Genomic DNA, 22,393 nt, shown 5'->3' with positions numbered 1-22,393 from the left:
AGGCATTTTGAAGAAACATCTGACCAGTCACTGTCAAAAGTTGAGAATAGTGTCAGTGAGACACTGAGCGAACACTCCAGACTAGTTTTATAAGGCTAAATCAGTGAGGCGTGTAAAAACATAAAATGGAGTTAGTGCCCTGATGGGTGTCTAATATGCCCTGGTGATGTCACATCTGAAAGCAGAGTAACAACTAGAGCTGTGTGGCACTCACTGGCAGAGATTGAGAATCATTCCTGGAGAAAAAGGTTTCCAGTTCTGTCTGATACCTGGAAGGAGTATTTGTAAGGATAGGAATCTGTGGGAAGACACATCCATCAAAAACATTATGTTAATGCAGAAAAAGCATTTGATAGGGTATAGTAACCCCTATGGTTCTAGATGTTGCACAATTATGCAGTAAGTCTGCGATTCACAAGGTGTGTTGAAGTGTTATACGATTCGCCTATAGCTTGGACGCCAGTAAATGGGGTATGTTGGGCTGTATTTGCTCTAACAAGAGAAATGAGCTGGAATGTCTCAAGTCACTACTTATTTTACAATAATTGTGAAACAGTTGGCATGAGCTATTAAAAATAATGAGATGTTCAAGGAATTAAACTATAAAGATAATCATTTTGATATGTCACTCTTTAATGACGTTACCCCACAGTCTTTGACTTGTTATGCAGTTCCTACTTTGGCGATAGGACTGCATGTTTAGGACGGCAGAACGATATAGTGGGGAGAATAAGTCAAACCACGTAGTTAGTAACTAACGGCCTAATCCCTGGCTAGCTCACAGTGCCTCACCTAAACGTCCAATCCCAGCACGGTAAAAGGTGATTATGGCAACCTGAACCTGACACTCCCACTCCGCAGGGAAGTCGTGGAAACAGATCATACCCCTTTTGCTTAGTTACTCATGCATGCTGAGGCAAAACAAAGATGCAAGATAAGTTTTCAATATATTTATGGAAACAACCACAATCTAGCATATAATGAGTGAACTGTGATAATTAGGCAGATGAAACAAAGCAAGGTAATCAGCATTACGAACATGGTAAAAGAAGGTAAACTATCCAACCAGGATCTATGAGGTTCTAGACGTGCTAGAGGTTCCTAACTACTCTATGTCTATTTCAAGAGCATAGTGGTTGTTCCCCGTTGCCTGGCCTGATGTGTGGTGTGTACCTATGGTACTTACACCTTATACCAGATCCAGTTATCCCTTATTAGTGTAGTGTAGCCAGTCTCTAGAAGCCAGGCTCTCTAGAGGTAGCTGTGGATGAGCAGGCAAGATTTATCTAGGAGACATGCAAAGCTCAGGCAATATCACAATACTCACACTTAGTGCGTACACATATGAAAGAAAACACTTAGTGTTACAAAAATAAAGGTACCTTACTTTGACGATACAAATACCAAAAATACCACACATGCTATACTCCCTTAGGAGGTAAGTAATACACAAATGATATACACTAGTATGCAGAAATTGGCATAAAAACAGTTAGAAAACAGTGCAATTAGTGAAAATCACAATAGATAGAAATAGCCCTCTAGGGGGAGCACAAACCATATACTAAAAAAAAATGGAATACGAAAGTCGGTCCCCCACCTAGTTAAGTGTAGTGTGTAGAGGGGAGCTGAGAGTACTAGGAATGCCCAAAGGTAAGTACCACAACCCACCCCAGCGACCAGGAGAGCAGGAGTAAATCCCTGTAAATTCCGCAGATCACACACAGAGAAGAGAAGAAGAATGCAAAACCGAGAAGAGACTGCAAAAAACACCAACAGTGGATTCCTGGACAAGAGGACTTGTGGAAGAAGGGGACAAAGTCCAAGAGGCACAGCAGAGTCCAGGAAGGACAGAAGCCCCTACCCACCAGACTGAAGGTGCAAGAGGTGAGTTGACGGTGAAGAAGGAGAGGCTGCACTGCACCCAAGAAGACAAAGTTGAGTTCCTGGAGGACGCAGGTGATGTCCCTTGCCAGAAGAAGGATTGCAGTTGGGTTGCGTCTTCGGATTCTGCCAAAAAGCCTTGCCACATGCAAAACTCACTGTTAATCGAAAGAGGAGCTGCCAGGGACCAGGTGGACTCTACCCAGGAGGGGAAGTGAGAGGGGGCCCTTAGCAACACAGAGAGCCCAGGCAGCACCCACATGAGTACCACATGACAGGGGCACGAAAGTTGAGAAGAGGCCCAGGCAGCACTATGAAAAATGCTCCCATGCTGCCAGTGAACCACTCAGGGAGCTGTGTGTCACAGGATGGAGTGCTGGGACTGGATCTTCAAGCTGCCCAAAGATCTTGTGGAAAAGATGCCAACAAGCCTTGGTAGCTGCAAAGGAAGCACTGCATGGGGGTACTGTCCTGTGTGGGCAGGTAAGGGCTTACCTCCCCCCAAGTTGGACAGCTGGAAGAGAGGACCGTCTGGACCACTTCAGTTCATCACCCGTGATGCGGGATCCACTCAGCTCAGCAGGAGAGGGGATCCACGCAACCAGTCATCGATGCAGTTGGCTCCTGCAGTAGCAAGGGAGTGACTACTTCACCCCAAGGGAGAATCCTTCTTTCTTCTAGTACAGGCTGAAGATGAGCTGTCCTCAGATGATGCACGACCAGGGAAACATTGCAGTTGCAGGAAGGAACCATGGATACAATGTTGCAGAAGGCATCTTGCTTATTTGTTGCAGCTTGTCGGGTCCTGGAGCGTAAAGGTGCAGTTTCTTCAGTCAGAAGTCAAAGTGAAGGGTGCAGAGGATTTCTGCTGGACTCTTGCAAACCGAATCGGAGGAACCACCCAAGAGAGAGACCCTAAATAGCCCTGAAAGGGGGATTGGTTACCTAGCTGGGAGACCAGCTATCAGGAGGGGGCACTGACGTCACCTGCTGGCACTGGCCACTCAGATGCTCCCAGAGGTCCCTGACAACCTTGAATCCAAGATGGCAAAACCCAGGGACCCTCTAGAGGAGCTCTGAGCACCACCCTGGGGCCGTGATGGACAGGGGAGTGGTCATTCCCCTTTCCTTTGTACAGTTTCACGCCAGAGCAGGGACTGGGGGTTCCTGAATCGGTGTAGACAGGTTTATGCAAGAAGGGCACCAAATGTGCCCTTCAAAGCATTACCAATGGTTTGGGGAGGCTACCTCTCTCAAGCCTGTAACATCTATTTCCAAAGGGAGAGGGTGTAATGTCCCTCTCCCAAAGGAAATCCTTTGTTGTGCCTTCCTGGGCTTTATCTGTTCAAGCAACAGGAGGGCAGAAACATGTCTGGGAGGTGGCAGCAGCTTGGGCCACCCAGAAACCCTCAGAAGGCTGAAATGGCAATACTGGGGGACCTCTAAGGAGCCCCCAGAATGCATGGAATCTACAACCAATGCTTGCAAAAGCATGGGGGTATGATTCCAACATGTTTGATACCAAACATGCCTATGTTCTGAGTTACCATTATGTAGCCGGACATAGGTATTGACCTATGTCCAGTACACATGTAAAATGGCATCCCCGCACTTACAAAGTCCAGGAAAATGGGCCTGAAGTTTGTGGGGGGACCTCTGTTAGTGTAGGGGTGCTGTCACACACAGGTACTTTGCATCCTGCCCTCTGAGCTGTAAGGCCTGCCATAGGGGTAACGTATAAGTGACCTGGTGTAGTGAAAAATGGCAGTGAAAGGGTGCCTGCACCTTTTCACGCAGGCAGCAATGGCAGTCCTGCAGAACCCTTTGCTTGGGCTCCCTATGGGTGGCAAAATATATATATATACTGCAGCCCATAGGGATCCCCTGGGGACCTAGGTACCATATACTAGGGACTTATAATGGGGCACCAGTGTGCCAATTGTGGGATGAAATATAGAGTTTTTGGAGAGAGAGCATAAACACTGAGGTCCTGGTTAGCAGGATCCTGGTGAACACAGTCAAACACACTGACATCAGGCAGAAAAAGGGGGTAACCATACAAAGAAAGAGGGTACTTTCCTACAGGCTCCAGTCCAATATCTGAAAAGAGTGTCAGGAATCAGCCTGTGGTGTGGATGACAATCTTCTCAGCAAGTTGGTAGATCAATGCCACCCAGGCTGCGTGTCACACAGCATGTGTCTCAGGGATTGTTGTGGTCAGTATGCCCTCTACCCTACATGGTTGGTGTATGGTTTATATACTAAGCCATACTACATTAGGAATACAGTGCTAATGTAATAATGCTTGTGTCTTGGCAAAAGAAACTGTCTCCTAGACGGGCAACACTAGCTAGCATATTGTACACCTCCCTCCATAGCATTGGAAGTACTGATTATATACAGTACAAAGGCTGTTTAAGCGAGCAGCATGTTCCTTGCCTTCCTGGAATAAAAACAAACTGATGAAATGTGTAAAAAAGCCATTGCTAAAAAGCAGCTTTGCTAACAAGAATAAAATATTTATAAAAACATGCTGAAACAGAGGTAACCAACACGGGTCCTAAAAAGGTTCCACACAACAGACTAAAATCAACACCACAACTGTTTTTAGAGCTGATAAATGATTATGGGCAGTTTTGGGACTGAGATTTGGCAAAAGTAAATATTTATGGAAATACTGGATGCCAACCCTCCACTTCATGATTGAGCTAGAGCACACTGCTATAGAAAAAAATATTATTTGGGAGAACAGATACCAATAGACCTGGCAACTTGTAATATTAAACATGCCCACCTCTTTTAGAGATGCTCATGAGCAACATGAATAGATGGGCAACAGCTATGACTTCATGGATGGGGGAATGACGATAAAATATGAATCTTCTACTTAGTGCTCTATTCTTATTCATGACGTCCCTGACTCTTGCTTTGCTTCAATTCTTCACACACTTGAATATGATTCTTAAGGAATTTTGTGAGAACAGAAGGAGAAGGAAAAGAGGATCCTCCCTTGTGTTATTCCCTGACTTAGGGCATTATCACCAGGCTACATAACTTAGAATTTTAACTGACCAACTTAAAGAAAAGAATGGACAACAACGAAAATATCTATAGGATTGTGGGATAGCCACCTCTGAGTTAGAAAACTATTAAGAACGTAGTAAGGAAACTACTTCAACACCACACATTTTGAGTGCTTGTAAGTGTGGGGATGGATTACCCCCTTAAATGTATAGGTATCCTTTCCCCTTTTGGAAAACGACCTCTTTGATCTATTAGAAGTGATTAGAAGGGGAATTGGAGGTATATGGAAAATTATTTAAAGTGCTCGAATGTAGCGATGGACACCCTTGGGAAGTGAATAAATATATCCCAAATGAACTCTTTTGCATTCTTAAGGATGAACGGACAACTTTTAAAAAGGAAAATTGAGACACAAATTACAAAGAACTAACTTTGAAGAGGTACTTAATATATCTGAAGACTACAAACTATTAATTTCAAAGCTGTTCAAATATATTATATCTACAACCCTTGAAAATCCCCCTAAATTTAGATGTGACCTAGAAAAAACAGGTAAAGAGACGATTTATTTGAAGACTATTGGTTTCGTATCATCACAATTTGTTGCAGTGTTCCCTGGATTCTTGGAAATGTAGATGCAAGTTTGTGTTGCTTTCAATGTTTTTATTCAATGGCTAAAAAAAGAGATAGCATAGTCAAATTTCAGGTCATTAACAAAAGTGGCCTTTCTTCTCATAAGTAGAAAGGTTCACCTCACATTCCACGTTAAAACATATAATTTGAACTTTGATACATAGTTATTTTTCTTCAATTACCACTGAAAGTGATAACATTGAGGTTCTGAAACTCTGGCTCAGTACCTGCAATATGTTTAAAATGAAGAACCAACCACGTAATCATTTACCATTTAACCTTTCACTGCTGGACATAACCACTGCAGAATCCTAGTTTCCAAACCGTGAAAATACACACCAGATCACATCGGCTCACAATGTATCATTATAAAAACAAAAAGAAAAACAAATGCATCTTACTTTTATTCTTTCTGAGCCATCAAACGCAATTTGTTTCGCCTCTTTAATTGTCTCACAAACAAGGGCATTAGTGCAGACAAACTGAATGACTTTCCTCAACTGAGGAATCGCAGTCTGTACAACATCAATCATCATTTTGGCTCCCCTTATCTCTCGTAGTTTTTCGTTGATTGGCTTGATCTGAAAACCAAACAAAATCCTAAAATGAGTTCAAATAAACATAATATGCAATACAGGACCACGGAAGAAGAACGCATTACAATGGAGTGACCATGCTTTGACTGAGTTCTCTGAGTAATTAGGCAGTAGCCTAACGTTTGTTTCGCACTACTTATTATTCTTGCTCGACCCGCTTAAATTAGATATTTGACTGATGAAAATACGGTTAACAATTGTAATTTATTAAAAATAGTATAACTATATGAACAATAAATATTATTAATAATAATAATAATATAAATAGTCGTGTATTTTAAAAAATCAGTGTAATTTGACACTGGAAAAACTTGCACCCTTAAGGAAAAAAATATGCCAGTAGAAAGCACTTTGAGCTCTTAGTTCTCGTATCAGCTTCTTTTGGTAGCCCAATGTGGATTAAAGCCAAAGGGGCCAAATCAGATATGCTCCTTACTCTCTTTTTGAACATAGCGCACAATGGAGGTGTTGTTTGGGACTTTGGTTTAAATTTTGCAGCCCACATGAGGCCATGTGCTCACCCTTAAATCCGGCCCAGACTAACAGATTATCGGAGTATTAGGTGCTATTCATCGCACCTGATGAATATCGTTAAATACTAATCAGCTCAGAATCCCGATCCTTGTGCAAACGGGTTTGCAGAGGGGTCAGAAAACACTTACCCACTTGTATTGAGAAGTTTTAAGATAATTTAACCAAGTCCTGACCTGCGTGGATTAGTTATATTAGGGCTTTTGTAAACTAAAAGTTTGACATTTTCAATGCATGCTCGGAAGTCTTCCTAAATACCGGGATGAATGACTCGAGTTTGTGCAAAGCATGGCGTAGGTTGAGCCTGACAAATCACGAAGCAGAAAGCATCAAAGAAGGGACAAGTTCCGTCCATTAGTTTCTGATGTGCAAAATGTCACTTTTAAATGGCTTCTTTAGTTTTTAAAACAATTAAAGTTCAAGGCAAAAAGGCATTTTTAGCAGCGAAAAAATATCACTGCATGGTTTACATAAACTTGGCCTCTAATGTTGCCAAGTGGTTATTTAAAATTAAGAAAGATTTATCTAGCGCCACTATAGAACAAATGTCAAAAATGCCTCCTTTTCAAGCTTATTTTTAATCCCGAGGTAGATAGTTCATAAAAAAAGAGTAGATTTAAATACACAGATGAAAGCAAGTAGTTTTATATATTTAAAATATTTTAGAGTCGGGTTCACATAAACACTTACGAAGTAGCACAACGTAACTTCTGAATCGGCCTCAAAACATCCAACTCTGGCTTAACATAAGAGAACAAAGGTCCCAATCCTTTCTATTGGTGCAAATTGTGTGTGAATATTCACTGACTAGTCCTATTTTATTCCCATGTTTAACGTTTTGGTGCTAATTCACAACGCATTTATGAGTACGTAAAAGTATACAATAGAGGTACTACTTTAAATACTAAAATTTGCTTTGTGATGGCTCCAGAGTCATTCCTTCTGCTTCAACTGTAGTTGAATTTTTACAGTGAGTTGGCCTTTCCTAATGACACACAAAAAGAGTAGTCATGAGAAAACAATGTTTAGGGACCCCCTTTTCTTGGTCACTACTTGACAGATCATCTCTAAACTTTCAGAGAAAGGGCTGAGGTGGCAGAATTTTTTTGGGGAAAATGTCATGAAGATTCATGGCACCAATGGTATTAGTGAAACAAAAACCTTTTTCTTACGGACCTCTCACCTAGTAATAACTAATCTAAGAATTGGGTGGGAGGATGCAAGGGGCAATCAGGGGCTACTGAGTCTCAGCCGCAAGGCCACAGTCATTTCCCTATGATGTCCCGGGGTCCCTTTTACTATGGGTCTGCAAACTGGATAAAGTACAAAACCTTCCACGCTTTGTTTTCAGTGGTACCAGTAGTGAGCAATCACAGGCTTCTCAGGGAGGCAGCTGGGGCTCCTTCAACCTCAGGACTCAACAATCACCAGCAATAATTTGAATGCCTAACCCAGTGCTTGTCTTTGTTAAAAAACAAAAAACTGTTCTTTTATACACACAGGAAACATAAAACTTCACAATACAGCCACAGATATGGGCATTTCACTGGCAAGGTGCACTGTGCAATAGGGATTAATAGTTTTCAGTAATTCTCCCCTTTCCCTCCTCTGCTCAATCTCTCTCCTATTTCGAGTTTGATTTTCTCTGTAGGTAGGTATCAGAAACAGGTGCTGAGTTTGTGCACTCAGCTACTCTCAACAGTCCGAATTGATCCTTTATTTCACGGCTTTCTAGCTCTGTCGAAGTACCCACCATTGCACGGACCCTCAGCAGGCATTTGGCTCTCTCTCCCTTTCCCTTAAGGAGATGAGCCAGCCGTGAGTACTCCAGCACTAAGGTCACCTGGCGCACCTTTGACAAACCTCCTGTGTGATTAATACATGTTTTTCCCCTTTTAGAAATCTTGTTTTCAGGTGCTTCAAGAAAGGGAGACAGCTTATCCTTCAAAGTCGTACTCCAGGCAATGTTCCACGAACCTCTGCTTGCATGGCAGTAGTCGGCAAAGCATTCCCTTGCTTGGTCAAAGAGAACTTGCCACTTGAACAACACGTTGATCAATAGCTCCTGCTTTTATTCAGCAAAAGCAGGCAGAGGATGTGAATTCTCTGCTTGCACTCACAGGACCAGTGTAGGGTGGTTCTTCTTTCATGTGTCCTCTCCAGTGTATTCTTTAGACACAGCCTTAGTGTATAGTGATGCTCACTGGGTTGCCCCTAATTTGGAGCACCCACAACATGCGCAGAAAGATATGTGAGGTTTCAGCACCTCGCTATCAACAGCCACACCAGTGTTCACACTGAAAAACAGAGACTTTAGTCCCACATTTTACCCCTGCCATCTACAAAAAAATAGCAGTTTTCAGGAAGACTAATCAGCAGCCATTCTCAGCAAAAAGAGCTATTTAAATTTCTAAAAGGCACCTTTTCTCCTGTTTCCCTACTTCAGTGTCTATGCCACATCTCTCCTTCGTCAGGAATGTCATCAACGCACTAACACTGTCTTTGAAAACAACCTCATCTCCATTTTGTACACATGGACCTGAAAGAGGATTCCAAAATTGAACCCACAGGCCTCCATCATTCTGGTTCACACATGCATGCAAAGCATGCACCACACAGGCTAAAAACATGCGTATCCTGCACTGGGATGTCAGTGCTGGGCAATACGTTAGCACATACAAGCACAACTTTGCACAAGGGGGTCAGGAGACCTTCACTCCAGTGACAAATCAAAAAGGTCTGGTCACAACTACTGGTTCAAAAAACACGGTATGCTTCCACCATAAATCCACATCATAATGCCATGGTAGGAACAATAGCTTACATTTAAACACACTGGAACATGCTTGGCGTGTCCCTCTTGGTCTAGGACAGGTCCAAGACCTAACTCCCTTCGCATATACTCTAGATTGGTGTGATGCTACGGCCAAAATAAAAAAAACAGTATACACGATACTCAAAGAGGGCGCTCACAGCAGGCAAACACAACTGTACAGGATTCTCAACCCTATAGTCCAGGTGCTTTGAAGCACAGAGTGCTGCTACCCCTGTTAAAGAATACTAGTTTAGATCTTGGGCACACAGTGAATTCAATACCTTTTTCAACTCCGCTTGTATCTGGAAAAAATATATATTCTCTGAATACCAATCATTTTTTGTGCTTGTTTGTAGGAAAAAAAACAGCAGTCCTGTATATATGGGAACTGATTCATGATTTACATGGCAAGGGCCAAACAAAGGCCTTGATACATCAAATGCCTCAGCTGTCGTGTATCAGCGACCATGTGCTGCTTCTTGCCTGCCTGGGTGGGGGATTAATTTCATGAAGTGACACCATTAAAAAAATCTATTCTTTGATTAAAAAAAAGTTTATAGTACACACCATATAGCTAGGTAGTGTGAATGGCACATTGTGGTCAATCTGTCAACACCATATAGGCTGAACTTCAAATAAGAGGGTCCTTCATTTTATACTTTTATGTTCAGGGAGAAAATTGCTGTGGTATTCACCTTTCATACCAGAAATGTTGGGTGTGATGACTTCAGGTGTACTTGCACTGCTCTGAACTACAGGAAACCGAAGGTTGGGATGGGAATGTTGTCTGTATGGTACAGAGGTGTATCTTCCTGCACTGAATCTTTGGCATGACCAGACCTTTTTATCTATATCAGAAGACTGTGTCCTACTAGACTCTTGTTTAAAATCGCACTGTTATTTGAAACCCAGAACCTTGTGTTGACATCACATGTTTATACTGAAAGCCTGTCTGTACACAGTGAGCCAGTGACACATGTTGTTACAGGATCGTGTGTGTCAGTCTGAGTACTAGAGAAAGGAGATCTGTTTTGGATAGCCCTGGTTTAGTATGGCACACAAATAGTGGATAACAACAGATTTCCTGAACAGTGGTAGAGTATTAGTATGACAGACATGACTACATTCAGAAATTCGTGAAGACTATGTTATAGAAAAGGGTCTGCTGATGAGTCGCTCCTGATCACTATCATTTGGTGACTGTAGGGGTGAAGGAGGGACTGAAGGTTTGGTTGTTTAGTTGTGGAGAAAGCATCTAGGTCAAGCCTACATCACTTTATACAAAGATTGTGGGCCTGATTTGGAGATCGGAGTACAATTATTATTCTGTCAGGGTTATGCAGTAAAATACTTTGCCGCCCTGACAGAGGACCTGTACTCCATATTTGAAGTTGTAAGCCGGTCACGCAGACAGCTGTAGTTATTGACAAAAAACACCATCTTTGCAGCTCCTTTCAATGAGCTAATGGATTGATGGGAGGTGCTGTAAAACATGATAGATGCCCGTCAAACCTTTAACTTTTAACAAACACTAATGAGCCTACACCATGGGAGCTTTATCCCATGGTGTGGGGCAAATGTAATGTTTTTACTGTCTCTTACCACTAAGTTTTTCAAGGCGGTAAGGTATAGTAAAAACTGGTTCACTACGGCCTGCTCTAAATCAGGTGGTCCTTCGAATGGCCAAACCTCAAACAGCCCTTACTCCATCAGGAAGTTGGAGGATTATGTCAGTGACTGAGTGGGCTCCATCAGTGACATACATAAAGTCTGTCGACTGGAAATCAGACAGGTGGACCTTTAGTGTGGCAGAGAATGTACTCTGTACCCATCGCAACAGAGAATCTTCTCTCCACCACACTCTAAATTTGCAGCTGTGTCTAGAGAGCAGCCTGAGAGGAGGACATGTAAAGGAGGACCAACCCAAACCAGCTGTGAAGACAGTGGATCCACATCTGGAAAATGTGCATAAAAACAGGATCCATACCACCTCACTAAGGTCCAGTACCAAGTTCTTCTTGATCAAGCAAGTATTCTGCACATTACTCGAAGAGCTGCTGTTTAACCTAGGATGGTATCTGACAGCCAGTCTCCCAGAGACCGGAGGTCTGCACTTTCAGCTAAAAGAGGTGAGGGTTTGAAAAGTGCCAAGAAGACTGCCTGCCTTCTGAGGGGGGAAGAAGGTTGCCTTGTCTCACAAGAGGAGAGGAGGAAAAACTCCCACTGTGTGGAGCATCAACAGAAAGCAGACACTAACCAAGCAAACTAGGAGTAATCAGTATCATAAGGGAGTTTCTCCTACCTCGGGCTCTCTGTGTTTCCTAACTGAGAACTGCCCTAAAGACTGTATCAACTAAGTGTGGGCATATCTTCTGTCCGCTAGGGTTGTGACCCCATGCAGCTGTCCCCGCACATCATTGCTGTAAGACTGATTGGTCAGGGCAGCTGCAACTGCAGTTCTATACTGTAAGCCTGATCGGCCTTGGAAGGTACAACTGCATCATGCCCCATAAATCTGATTAATCTGTGGAGGTGCAAGTACTCCTTGTCACTTTGATTCTGATCAGCCTTGGAGGCCATAGCTGATCACCACCAATGTGAACCTGACTGGCTGAAAAGACCGCCCCTGCCATGGGGTTGACTGTGATAATTTGTACCTGTGGCTATTTCATGCCTCATCCACTGTATACTAGGGATTATAGCATCTAGATAGCACAATAGTGGAGAGAGGTCATCAGAGCAGAACTGTGTAGGGCCTGTGAATGCAAACACGGATTTAACTGTGCACACTGAGACATAACTGCACTATGTATAATTTAGTTTTGTTGTGCAATTGATGTACTTGCTTTTAATGAAAGACCAGCACTGGGATGGACACTAACATTATTGAGTTTGTTATCTGAATGTTAGCTTGGGAGCTCTTGGCCCCCAAACTGCCTCTGTGAGAGGTCTGTCACTGCTTAGCCTCGCCATTGTGAGAGTCAAGTGTGGAAAGGGTTGTAGATGGTCCTGTTTGCAGAGACACAGTAGGCTGGGCCTCAGGAAACCGTCTCACAACCTCAACCACCACATTTGGGACCCAGTGGCCCTTATCCGCTCTGTGCCTCTCTACACCCTCCTCTCGAATGCGGTCTGACACTGAGGTAACATGAAAATTCTATGTGAAATTGAAGAAAGCCAATGTGTGTCACCTCCCAACTCAGCGGATAAAAGTCCATCATTACGCTCTGGGAGGGGATGTAATAATGAAAAAACAAACCTGCTGATAATTTTCTTGGGGAATACCTAGAAGTAAGCAGTTGCATCAGTAATTGTGTTAGCTGCAGCTTGTTCTTCCAGTCTCCAGTTAGTTGATTCTAATGATATTGCACATAGTGTCGCTGTGGTCTGAAGTGATTCACTCAGTAATATAAAGCAGCCTGATGCAGTATAAAGTAGCATGATAACTAGCATGCTGTTGAATTCGGAGTGGAGTACATAACATGACGATTCCCCTGAAAATAACATTGCATCTCTCCAAAGCAAACAGTCCTACCTCTACTATGTTCAGCATAGCATCCAGGTAATACATGGCTTGTTTCACTTTAGATGTGAATTTAGGAAGATTTATCTCGCCCCCCCAAAAAAACAGGGGTACGTTATAAACGGAAGATCTTGTATTACGTGTTATCGTTATAATGCCTCTATTAGCGAGTCATACAAGTAAAGATGAATGTCCTGTTTTGTTACTGTGATAATTTTATTAATCAAGTAAAGATAAATGAAAATATTTGTTCTTTGCTCTGCAGATGCCAGTGCGATGCATTTCGAGAAGGGGATAGGTATTGGGCTGTGGTCCAAAATAACTGTATTAAAAAAAGTACCTCAGTTGAAACTGATATAAAGCCTTTTGTATACACACAGTTATGTCATGAATATCACTTAGCCCCAAGCCACAACCTAATTACACAGGTGTATTTAATACACTTTTGGTAATTTACGCATAATTAATCACGATTATGCCAGTATGCCATGTCAAGTAACAAGAACTCCATTCTTGGAAATCTCCTATTGCTGGAAGCACCGAAGCATGAACGTGGGTAGCATTTTCTGAATGCAAGCAGCGGTTCTCTAACACAGGCGGTCACCATGCATTTTAGATAATGTTTTTACCCAAGAGAACCGTTTCAGTAATTTTTTAAATACGACACTGCACGTCTGAATGCAAACGGCACACCTTTTTAATACAGACACCAAAAAATGAACTTGAACATGCATTTGTGAGTTTAATTTTTATCCCTATTGATCACTCAGGTAAGTTGTTTTAGCGCAAAAAGCTTTTTTTTTTTTTTTTAACAGGAGGAAGGTTTTATATAGGTTGAGGGGCTACTGTACATACAGTAGAAACTTCTTCCTCCCTTTGCTTTGTCCAGCACTTGGTCATTTTGGATTTAGGTTATGGAGGGAAAGCATCACTCTCTCCTTGTCTGTAATCTTTGCTGCATTCACACCCTTGGAATATTTACTTTGAGGGAAAAATAAAGTAAGTTCAAAGCAGCACTTGTAAAATGTTGTGTTATTTGAGGGAGAGCAGCATCCACTATTTGTGTTACTTTTTTGTTTTTCTTTTTGTTTGTTGTTCAATGATCTGGAGTTTCGCCCCTTGTGGGATTAAGTTTTTTAGGGATAATTTTTGCACATTTATTTGGATGGTAGAGGCCTGATATTATTATATACATATTCGGAATGTCTTTGCTTTTTTGTGAATTGTGAACATATTTTGTAATCATTTTACTATGTTGCTGTTTTACTGTTTGGGGACGTGTATGTCCTGCACTAGGCCTTGGGAGTATTTTTGTAAGGTATTTTTCATATTCTCATTGCTGGTGCACTATAGTTTTTAATTCAAGGGTTTTGTTGATAGTGTTGTATTCCTGCAAAATGTAGGTTATTTTTGTCTGCATGCGTCTGTTGGTGGCTAGAGACGGGGTGGCTCCTAGAGTCTTCACCCATATTGGTAGATGTCGTTTTCTCTTTGTTCTCAGCTACCTTCTTCCCCATGTGATTGCCAGCCATTTTCTGCGAGTTTGTGAATGTGTGAGATGGGTGATTACTGTGTTTTATCTGCAACTTCTAGAAATATTTTAAGGGGAAACTGATGCTGCCTTGGGCTGTCTGAGATTGGAGCTTTTTTTACAGTGTATTTTCGTATCTAAAATTAGTGATTTACTGACGGTGGTTAAGGTTCAGGGCAGTCCCAGAGGGTAAGCCCAGATACACGGTGGAAATCTGCAATTGTGCAATCCTCTGTTCATTGCTGCATTATTTTTGGGGATAATGGCGAGAGAGAGAGAGAAAAAAAAACCTAATCTTTGCTGGCCATGCACCAACCACTATTTTGTGAAGCCAGAGAGTGAGAGAGTGTGTGTGTGCCAGAGAGAGTGTGTGTGTGTGTGTGTGTGTGTGCGCGTCTGTGTGTGTGTCTCTTCCATCTTTGCTGGTCATGTGAAAGTGACAAAGAGCCACCTCTTTTTGTGCTATTACTGTGTGTTTTAATTATTTCTTTCCACTTTTAGAATACGTTTTCTAGTACCACTGATATAAGAAATCTGTCATTTATGTAATTTTTTTATTTTTCCTGATATAGGCACTGATTTAGATCTTGGTCACAAATGTGACGGATACCCCGTCTGCCGTAATATGATCCCATTACATCCTATGGAGATCGTAATACGGCGAACGGGATATCTGTCACATTTGTGACAGAGTATTCCATCCACCAAGATCAAAATAAGGCCCTTAGTTATTTGTGCTTGTGGCTGACTGTAGTAAATTGCAGTACAGGGCTATATTAATTTATCTGATTTTTGCATGCCTTCCTGTGCCTCTGATAAGCATCCCATGGGTCCTCTTACGACACCAGTTATAATTTAAGTATTATATTCAGCGTTTGCATGCCCTACCTGCCTTGCATGGGGTCTCCACGAGCCCTGGATGGACACAACCAATTATTTAATTCATTTATTTGATTTCTTCCTTCCTCCTGTTGATTTCCATAGAGTTCCCATGGACCCTGAAGGGTCACCATCTATTATTTAATTAATTTATTCAACTGTTATATGCCTCCCATTGCCTCCTATAGGGTCCCCATAGGCCCTGGAAGGGCAGCAACAATTTTGTGATTATTTTTGTTTGACTTTTGCTTCCTCCCAAAGCAGTTATAAGATCCTTGGAGTGACACCAACTTATCTTTTCCTGTGCAACATCTAGCAAAAAGCAAAAAATACAGTTAGTTTATGTATGGGCAGGAATCACTATTTTTGAACGTTTTATGTATGGGTACACTATTGTTTAGCATGATGAGTGAGGGCAATTTATATTATATTGACTGGATTGCCCAAATCCCATGGAATTCATCCTTCATTCTTATTGCCTGCAAGTTCAAGAAACTTAACACTCTCTACTGAGAAAGAAGGAGAGAAGTCTTTCAGTTTAGCTGACAGTGACACAAAAGGCCTGTGCTAAGTCCTTCTGCTTATCTTAATAGCTAACCCACACAAAACTTGAAGAAGGTTGTCTCAAAGACAGATATTCCTGCCAAGAAAGTGGCCAGTTAGGAGAAGAAGTAGTCTGAGGTCATTGCCACCACTGGCATCAAACCCTCCTTATCTGTTCAGAAATGCAACATATCTCTTGCAACCACCTCTGGGCAAGAAGAGGCTAGGAGGAGTATCACTCCCGGATCAAAGGTACAATCATCAAAGTCCATGCCTCAGCACTGTAGTGAATGCAGTCATGAAGAGCAGGGAGTCTAAATTTTAACTGTACCAGTAGCAAACCAACAACAGGAGCCAAGGCCTGCAACACAGCCTCTTCAAGAAGTAAGAGCAGAGCAGGAGGTTGAGCTTGCTGCAGAGCAGGATGTTTTTGAGAAGGCTCTTCCAATAGACACATTACTTTCAAGATCTCCAACATGGAAAGCCCTCCTCCATCTTCTCGAAGCCACCTTTCTGATGGACTGCAACCTAAATCTACTGTGAGAGACAAAGGAAAAGGAAGGTTGCCAAAATTCTTGGAAGCGAGGAAGGTAATGATGAGCACGGGGGTTGGTAATGTGGAGAGTGCCACAGAGGAAAGAAGGTTCACCTCTATTCTTGGTGAAAAAGATGAATCAACCACCACCCCTTCTACAAACACATCTCACGCTAGGCTCCACTGCAATACGTTCTTCAGTCTTTGCCTTAAAAATAAAGCTCCTATCTTCAATTTATGGCTTCTTCACACTTATCCTGCATGATAAGTACATTGCCGATTGCTAAATTTGCTACACAGGTTTGTTGTAGTAAGCTAAGAGGACATTATGGTATTGGGGGACAAATAGCCCATCTGAAAAAACTACACATAACTGTGTGGGATAAGCACCTAAAACACTGCTGGTGGTGAGGGAGAAGAATTTCTGCTGACAGAAGAAGATGATAGGGAGTAAGAAGAGAAGGATGTTAACATTGTCAGAAGTAACCATTACTGTCAAGGGTACTGTGCATTCATCAACCGCAGAAACCTCAGAATAGCACAAGGGCCAGAGTGACACAGTCATCCCAAAGCCTAACTTCTCGTCATAGAACACCTGTGGAGAAGAAAGCAGTTACAGCAACCAACAATTAAGGCTGTGTTAACCAAGAACGCGCTGTACTACAAAACCCATGTTATGTTGTTTTACATCATATTATGTTACACTATGTCAGTAGATTTGTAGGGCGCACTATAGGTGTGAGGCCAGCACACACAGGGCCTACTGGGTTTATTTGAAAAGCCAGGTCTTCCGCTTCTTGCAAAATTTAAGAGGTGAGGAGGAGGCTTTAATGTACAGTGGTTGGTCATTCCACACTTGAGGAGCAATGTGCTCGACCACCAGATTTGGTTTTCCATGTGCGTGGGACGTGTGCAAGTAGGAGTCTGGATGGGCAGAGGTATAGGTTTGTTAAAACAGATGCAATTGTTGAGGTATGCTGGCCTGGTGTGATGTAATGAGTTGAAAGTGTAGTGGAAGAGTTTGTGCTTTTTGTGTATGGGAAGCCAGTGGAGCAAATCCTGGTGTGATGTGAGTCTGGCATGGGCGGTTAAGAGTGATTCTGACTGCCAAGCACTGAATGGCCTGCAGCCTTCTGGTGAGTTCTATGTTGATCCCAGCAGACAGAGTGTTCCCGTAATTGAGACTGTTTGTTACAAAGGCGTGTGTGAAAGTTTTCCAGGAACTGATTGGGACCCCTATTGAAAATCTTCATAAGAATCTTCAGGCTATGGATGCATGAGGTATTGATGGTGTTGTCTTGGGTGATCATGTTGCGTTTGTTGTCAATGATTATGCCAAGGATCTTGGCATGGGAGAAAGTGCATTTATACACTTTTTAGTTATGGTAGCTCTGCTCCATGAAATTATACCAGCACTGCACCATGAAGTGCTGCAATTGGTTGGAGAAGAAATGAAACAGTAGTGCATCCACCTCATGATGGACATGTGGACCATTTGATAGGCAACAGATTACAAGTGCATCATTGCACACTGGATCTCCTTCAAAGGAGTGAAGCAACAGCTAACTGCTGGCCTCACTAGTGATGATATTTTTAGGGATATTCAGCAACATGCAACACTTCTGATGTACGCCATGGAGAAATCGCATACAACTGCCAACATCTGGGACAAATTCAATACCAAAGTCTACAAGTTGCTTCAACCCAGAAGTCTTCACATTGGATTTGTTCCCACTGCCAATGTAGTAATATAGCCATGGCTTACGGAAAACACTTCAGAGTCTTTTGTTTAGAGCACTGAATAAACCTAATATGATATCCTAGAAAAAAAGGTGTCTACAACATACTGGTCACCTGTTGCAGAATTTCCACTACTTTTAGTTGTATGTTCAAAGTCTGATAATAGCTGAGTACCTGAAAAAGCCATAAACAGGAGGTGCCAACACACTGGAACTCCTCCAACAACAAGCTGTAGTACAGGTCTGTCAATCATTATATCAAAGGAGAGGGGAGGCATTTGAGAAATCCATGACAATGGCGGTGGAAAAAAGGAGGCTAGGGGTGTGCCTGATCATCATACGACTCCCTTTTGATATTACAACATGAGAAATCAACAAGAGGGAGAGAACCATGAGCCAAATGATCCCGCTATTGCACCTCTTCCACTAACATTTATTAAAGATGGAACAAATATTTAGCATTATCAATGAATGTAGGAAGATGGCCTGGTGTGTGGTGGGTACCTAAGTGTATGAGGCGGGCCTGGTGTGTTGTGGGTACCTATGGTACTTACACCTTATACCAGGTCCAGTTAGTGTAGTGTAAGCAGTGCCTAGAAGCCAGGATCTCTAGAGGTAGCTGTGGATGAGCAGCCAAGGCTTATCTAGGAGACATGCAAAGCTCATGCAATACTACTGTAGTCACACAGTACTTACACACATGAAAGATATCACTCAGTGTTACAAAAATAAAGGTACTTTATTTTGGTGACACAAATACCAAAAATATCATACAGGCTATACTCCTGTAGGGGGTAAGTAATATGCAAAATATATACAAACGGTTGATGAAATAGGCATAAAAACAGTTAGAAAACAGTGCTATCAGTGAAAATCACAATAGTTAGAATTGGGCCTACGGGGACCACCTACCATATACTAAGAAAGTGGAATATGAAAGTCGGTCCCCCACCTAGGCAAGTGTAGCGCGTAGAAGGGTGCTGGGAGTACTAGGAAAGCCCAAAGGTAAGTACCACAACTCACCCCAGTGACCAGGAAAACAGGAGTATGTCACAGTAAGTTTCCCAGAACACACACAGAGAAGAAAAGAAGAATTATGCAAAACCCAGAAGAGACTGCAAGACACCAACAGTGCATTCCTGGACAGGAAGATCTGTGGAAGAAGGGGACAAAGTCCAAGAAGCACAGAAGAGCCCAGGAAGAGAAGGAGCCCCTGCTAACCCAGATAAAGGTGCAAAAGATGAAGCAAAGGTGAAGAGGAAAAGTCAGCACTGCACCCGAGAAGAAGAAGTCGGGTTCTGTGGTACTGAAAATTCTGGACCCGTGTTATAAACATCGTCGTATCACAACGATTTTGGTATCAGCAGACCAAGAATGATTAGAATGGTATGCACAAGCATTGTATTCATATTCAGGTGACGAAATCACCCGAATATCAGAGTTTCCGTCCTGAAACTCTGAGGTTCCATTTAAACGACAGCCATTTTGTGATTGCCCTCACATAGGCCAATGACTAATGCCGAAAACGAGTCTGAAGGACACGTACATCTTTGCTAACTCCTCTGTGACCTGGGCAAGCTGACTCCACTGCCTGAAGCCAAACCTGTTCGGCCAGTTTCATTCCCAGTGGCCGAATGAGATTAGTATCAAGGCACAACCAATCATAAAACCTTTAATCACACACAAACCATGCCTAATCTTACACACACCTGTCCCTGTTCTTTCTTTATGACTTGCTTTACAAAGAGGAGGTGCCTGTTTATATTGGGGGTCCGTCGATATCTGATGAAAGTACTGTGCCTTGCCGGGTAATTGATTGAGGGCTGGACAAACTGAAATATGGCTTGTCATCATAACCCTGCTATTTCTTTGTAGTGAAAATATGTGAATGGTCAACTGTAAAATAAGGAATGTTTGCCTAAAGCATAATATTTTGTATAAAAGAGAAGGTTAGCTTTGCAAGGAGAGCAGTCTCCTGAGAATATACACTGTGTTGTACTTCTAGGATACCTGTTACTGGCTGCAGCCAATAAACAAGATCTTTGACTTCACCAAGAAGACTCTGTGTTTCTGTAGTCTGAAACAGGAAGGACTCGAAGTCTTAGGGTGTGTTCCCTGGCACCACTGGGTTCTGAAAAACCCAGTACTTCAGTTGGCGCCCAACGTGGGGCGATTTCAGCGGTACTGGTCCAAGCCAGAGGTTCGTGAGGAGCTTTGTGTGAAAATTCTGGAGGGAGGCCGCCACTTCATCGACCCCTGTATGTCGACGTGGTCCGAAAGTCTTTGCTGCGAGGTTCCCCGCTTCCCGACGGCTACGAAGGACTGCTGCCCTGACTATCGCCCTGTTTTGGACCCTTGATGATTTGGTAGAGCGAAACGATAAACGAGTCTTCTGGTGACGTCATCGATACCTCAGTTAAGTAGAAGTGGAGCGTTTCCCAGTCCTTAGTTTGCTTCTTAGTTTGGTATCCCCTTGGGATCTTTGATTTGGAACTTGCAAGTACCAAAGCAGAGGGATTCGTGTATTCACAAGACTATTATATTCAATAATCCTTTGAAGTTTGAAGCTAGACTGGAGAGCGAAGATGCCTGGTCTTAGCAGACATGGAAATTTGTTTTGTCTTGGTTCCTCCGATTGGAACTCCAACCTATGAACTATATGTGAAACATGGCATAGGCCCCATCATATATAATGAAGTATGGATCCGATACACCAGGAAAGATGGTGTTTTAAAATGGCCCCAATATGGTAGTTTTGACACAGAGATTCTGGATAATCTGGAGGTTAAACTTTTTAAGAAGAAAGCCCGGCCGGCGATGTTTGACTCTTTCCGCCTATGGCGTAAGGAAGCCAAACAGAAGGAAATTAAATTAGCAAAGAGAAATAAGAGGGAAGAGGGTATCTCGATAATGCAAGCTGCCATACAGTTTAAAGATGATGAAGAAGAACAGATGAATGAGCAGTTGCACAGGCAACGTAAAATGGTGACCGATAAATGTTATCCAGTTTTTCCGCTTCTTCAGCAAGATGCAGCAAAAGAACTTGAGAAAGATCCTTTAATGTCACACTTGTTGAGGTCGCCACCCCCTTATGCGCAGAATGCTACAGCACCTCCGCAACCTTTAGCTGTGCAACTTCCGGTTATTGTGCCTCAGGTTCTTCCACAGCCGCCAGCTCCTCTTCAGTTGGCTCCTACTACTATGGCGCAGCCCCTTCAAGGGCCGCCGACTTCGCTACCTGCTCCATCTGTACCTCCTACGACTTTATGTACTACATCGACTGCCTCTTCTGGTGTTCTTCCTGATATTGCCTCTGAGTCTGCCTCTGCGTCTGCCTTGCCTCCCTCTGTTTTTCCTCCTGCTCTTTCATCAACTTCACCTTCTGTCCGACAGAGAATGACAGACACTGTTGCCAGCCTTATATTTCCTCTCTTTGGGTCGTCTGGTGTGACCCCAGATGCGGAGCGTAAGCAGTCGCGTAGTCAACTGCCTAATTCTCGAGAGAGAGAAATGTTTGACCGTATGGTGCGTAAATGGGTTGTTTACCCTTCAAGATACGATGTAGAGTCTGTTATGGATGTCTTCTGTCAATGGGAAGCACCGAAACAAAGATACGTTTTTGAGAAAATGTGTGCTTTCCTTTGTGAGGAATTGGAGGATAATGATTTGGAAACGAATCCGCCTGATTTGTGCCGTGTACGGTTTGAGTTTGCAAAGGGCACGATTGTGGGTTCCGATGTTGAGAGAGCAGTTGCGACATTGTTGTCCTTTAGGAATAAGGATCCTTCTCAGTCATTGTTCAAACAGGACTGCTCTGTTAAAAAAAAGGTGCGACAGTACCCAATGAGAGAAGTCCCTCCGGTATGGAAGGACGCCATTGAGGCTGATGTTGCTAATCAAATTGATGCTGTCCCAAGCTCATTTTCAGCGTGTTTGGGTACATGTTCCGTGGAAGCGAGCTGAAGTTTTAGCCCTTAAGCAGACTTTGCCTGATCCCCGTAAAAACCCTGCAGGGTATTATAAGGAATTATCACAGACTGCAGACTCATGCATTATGAATTTAGCCGACATAGACATGTTATTTGGGAATGTTGTTCCAAAGCCTTTGTGGGATTGATTCGTCATACAGATCATGCGCAAGAGTTAGGTGACTCATGGGC

At 42.7% G+C, this 22,393-nt stretch overlaps 1 protein-coding gene across 1 annotated transcript in view; it reads right to left on the bottom strand.

Moving 5' to 3' along the window:
• The window catches only part of SMC1B (structural maintenance of chromosomes 1B), a 2,375,007-nt gene that overhangs the window by 1,448,690 nt on the left and 903,924 nt on the right, over positions 1–22,393 (bottom strand). Inside the window, exon 11 of the mRNA XM_069228259.1 lies at positions 5,943–6,122. Within this exon, the coding sequence (XP_069084360.1) occupies positions 5,943–6,122 (180 nt within the window). The remainder of the gene's footprint in view (positions 1–5,942; positions 6,123–22,393) is intronic.

Source organism: Pleurodeles waltl, chromosome 4_1 (assembly GCF_031143425.1).
Source record: "Pleurodeles waltl isolate 20211129_DDA chromosome 4_1, aPleWal1.hap1.20221129, whole genome shotgun sequence".
NCBI lineage: Eukaryota > Metazoa > Chordata > Amphibia > Caudata > Salamandridae > Pleurodeles > Pleurodeles waltl.
The sequence above is the reverse complement of the archived record's forward strand: the minus strand, read 5'-3'. Positions and strand labels throughout refer to the sequence as shown.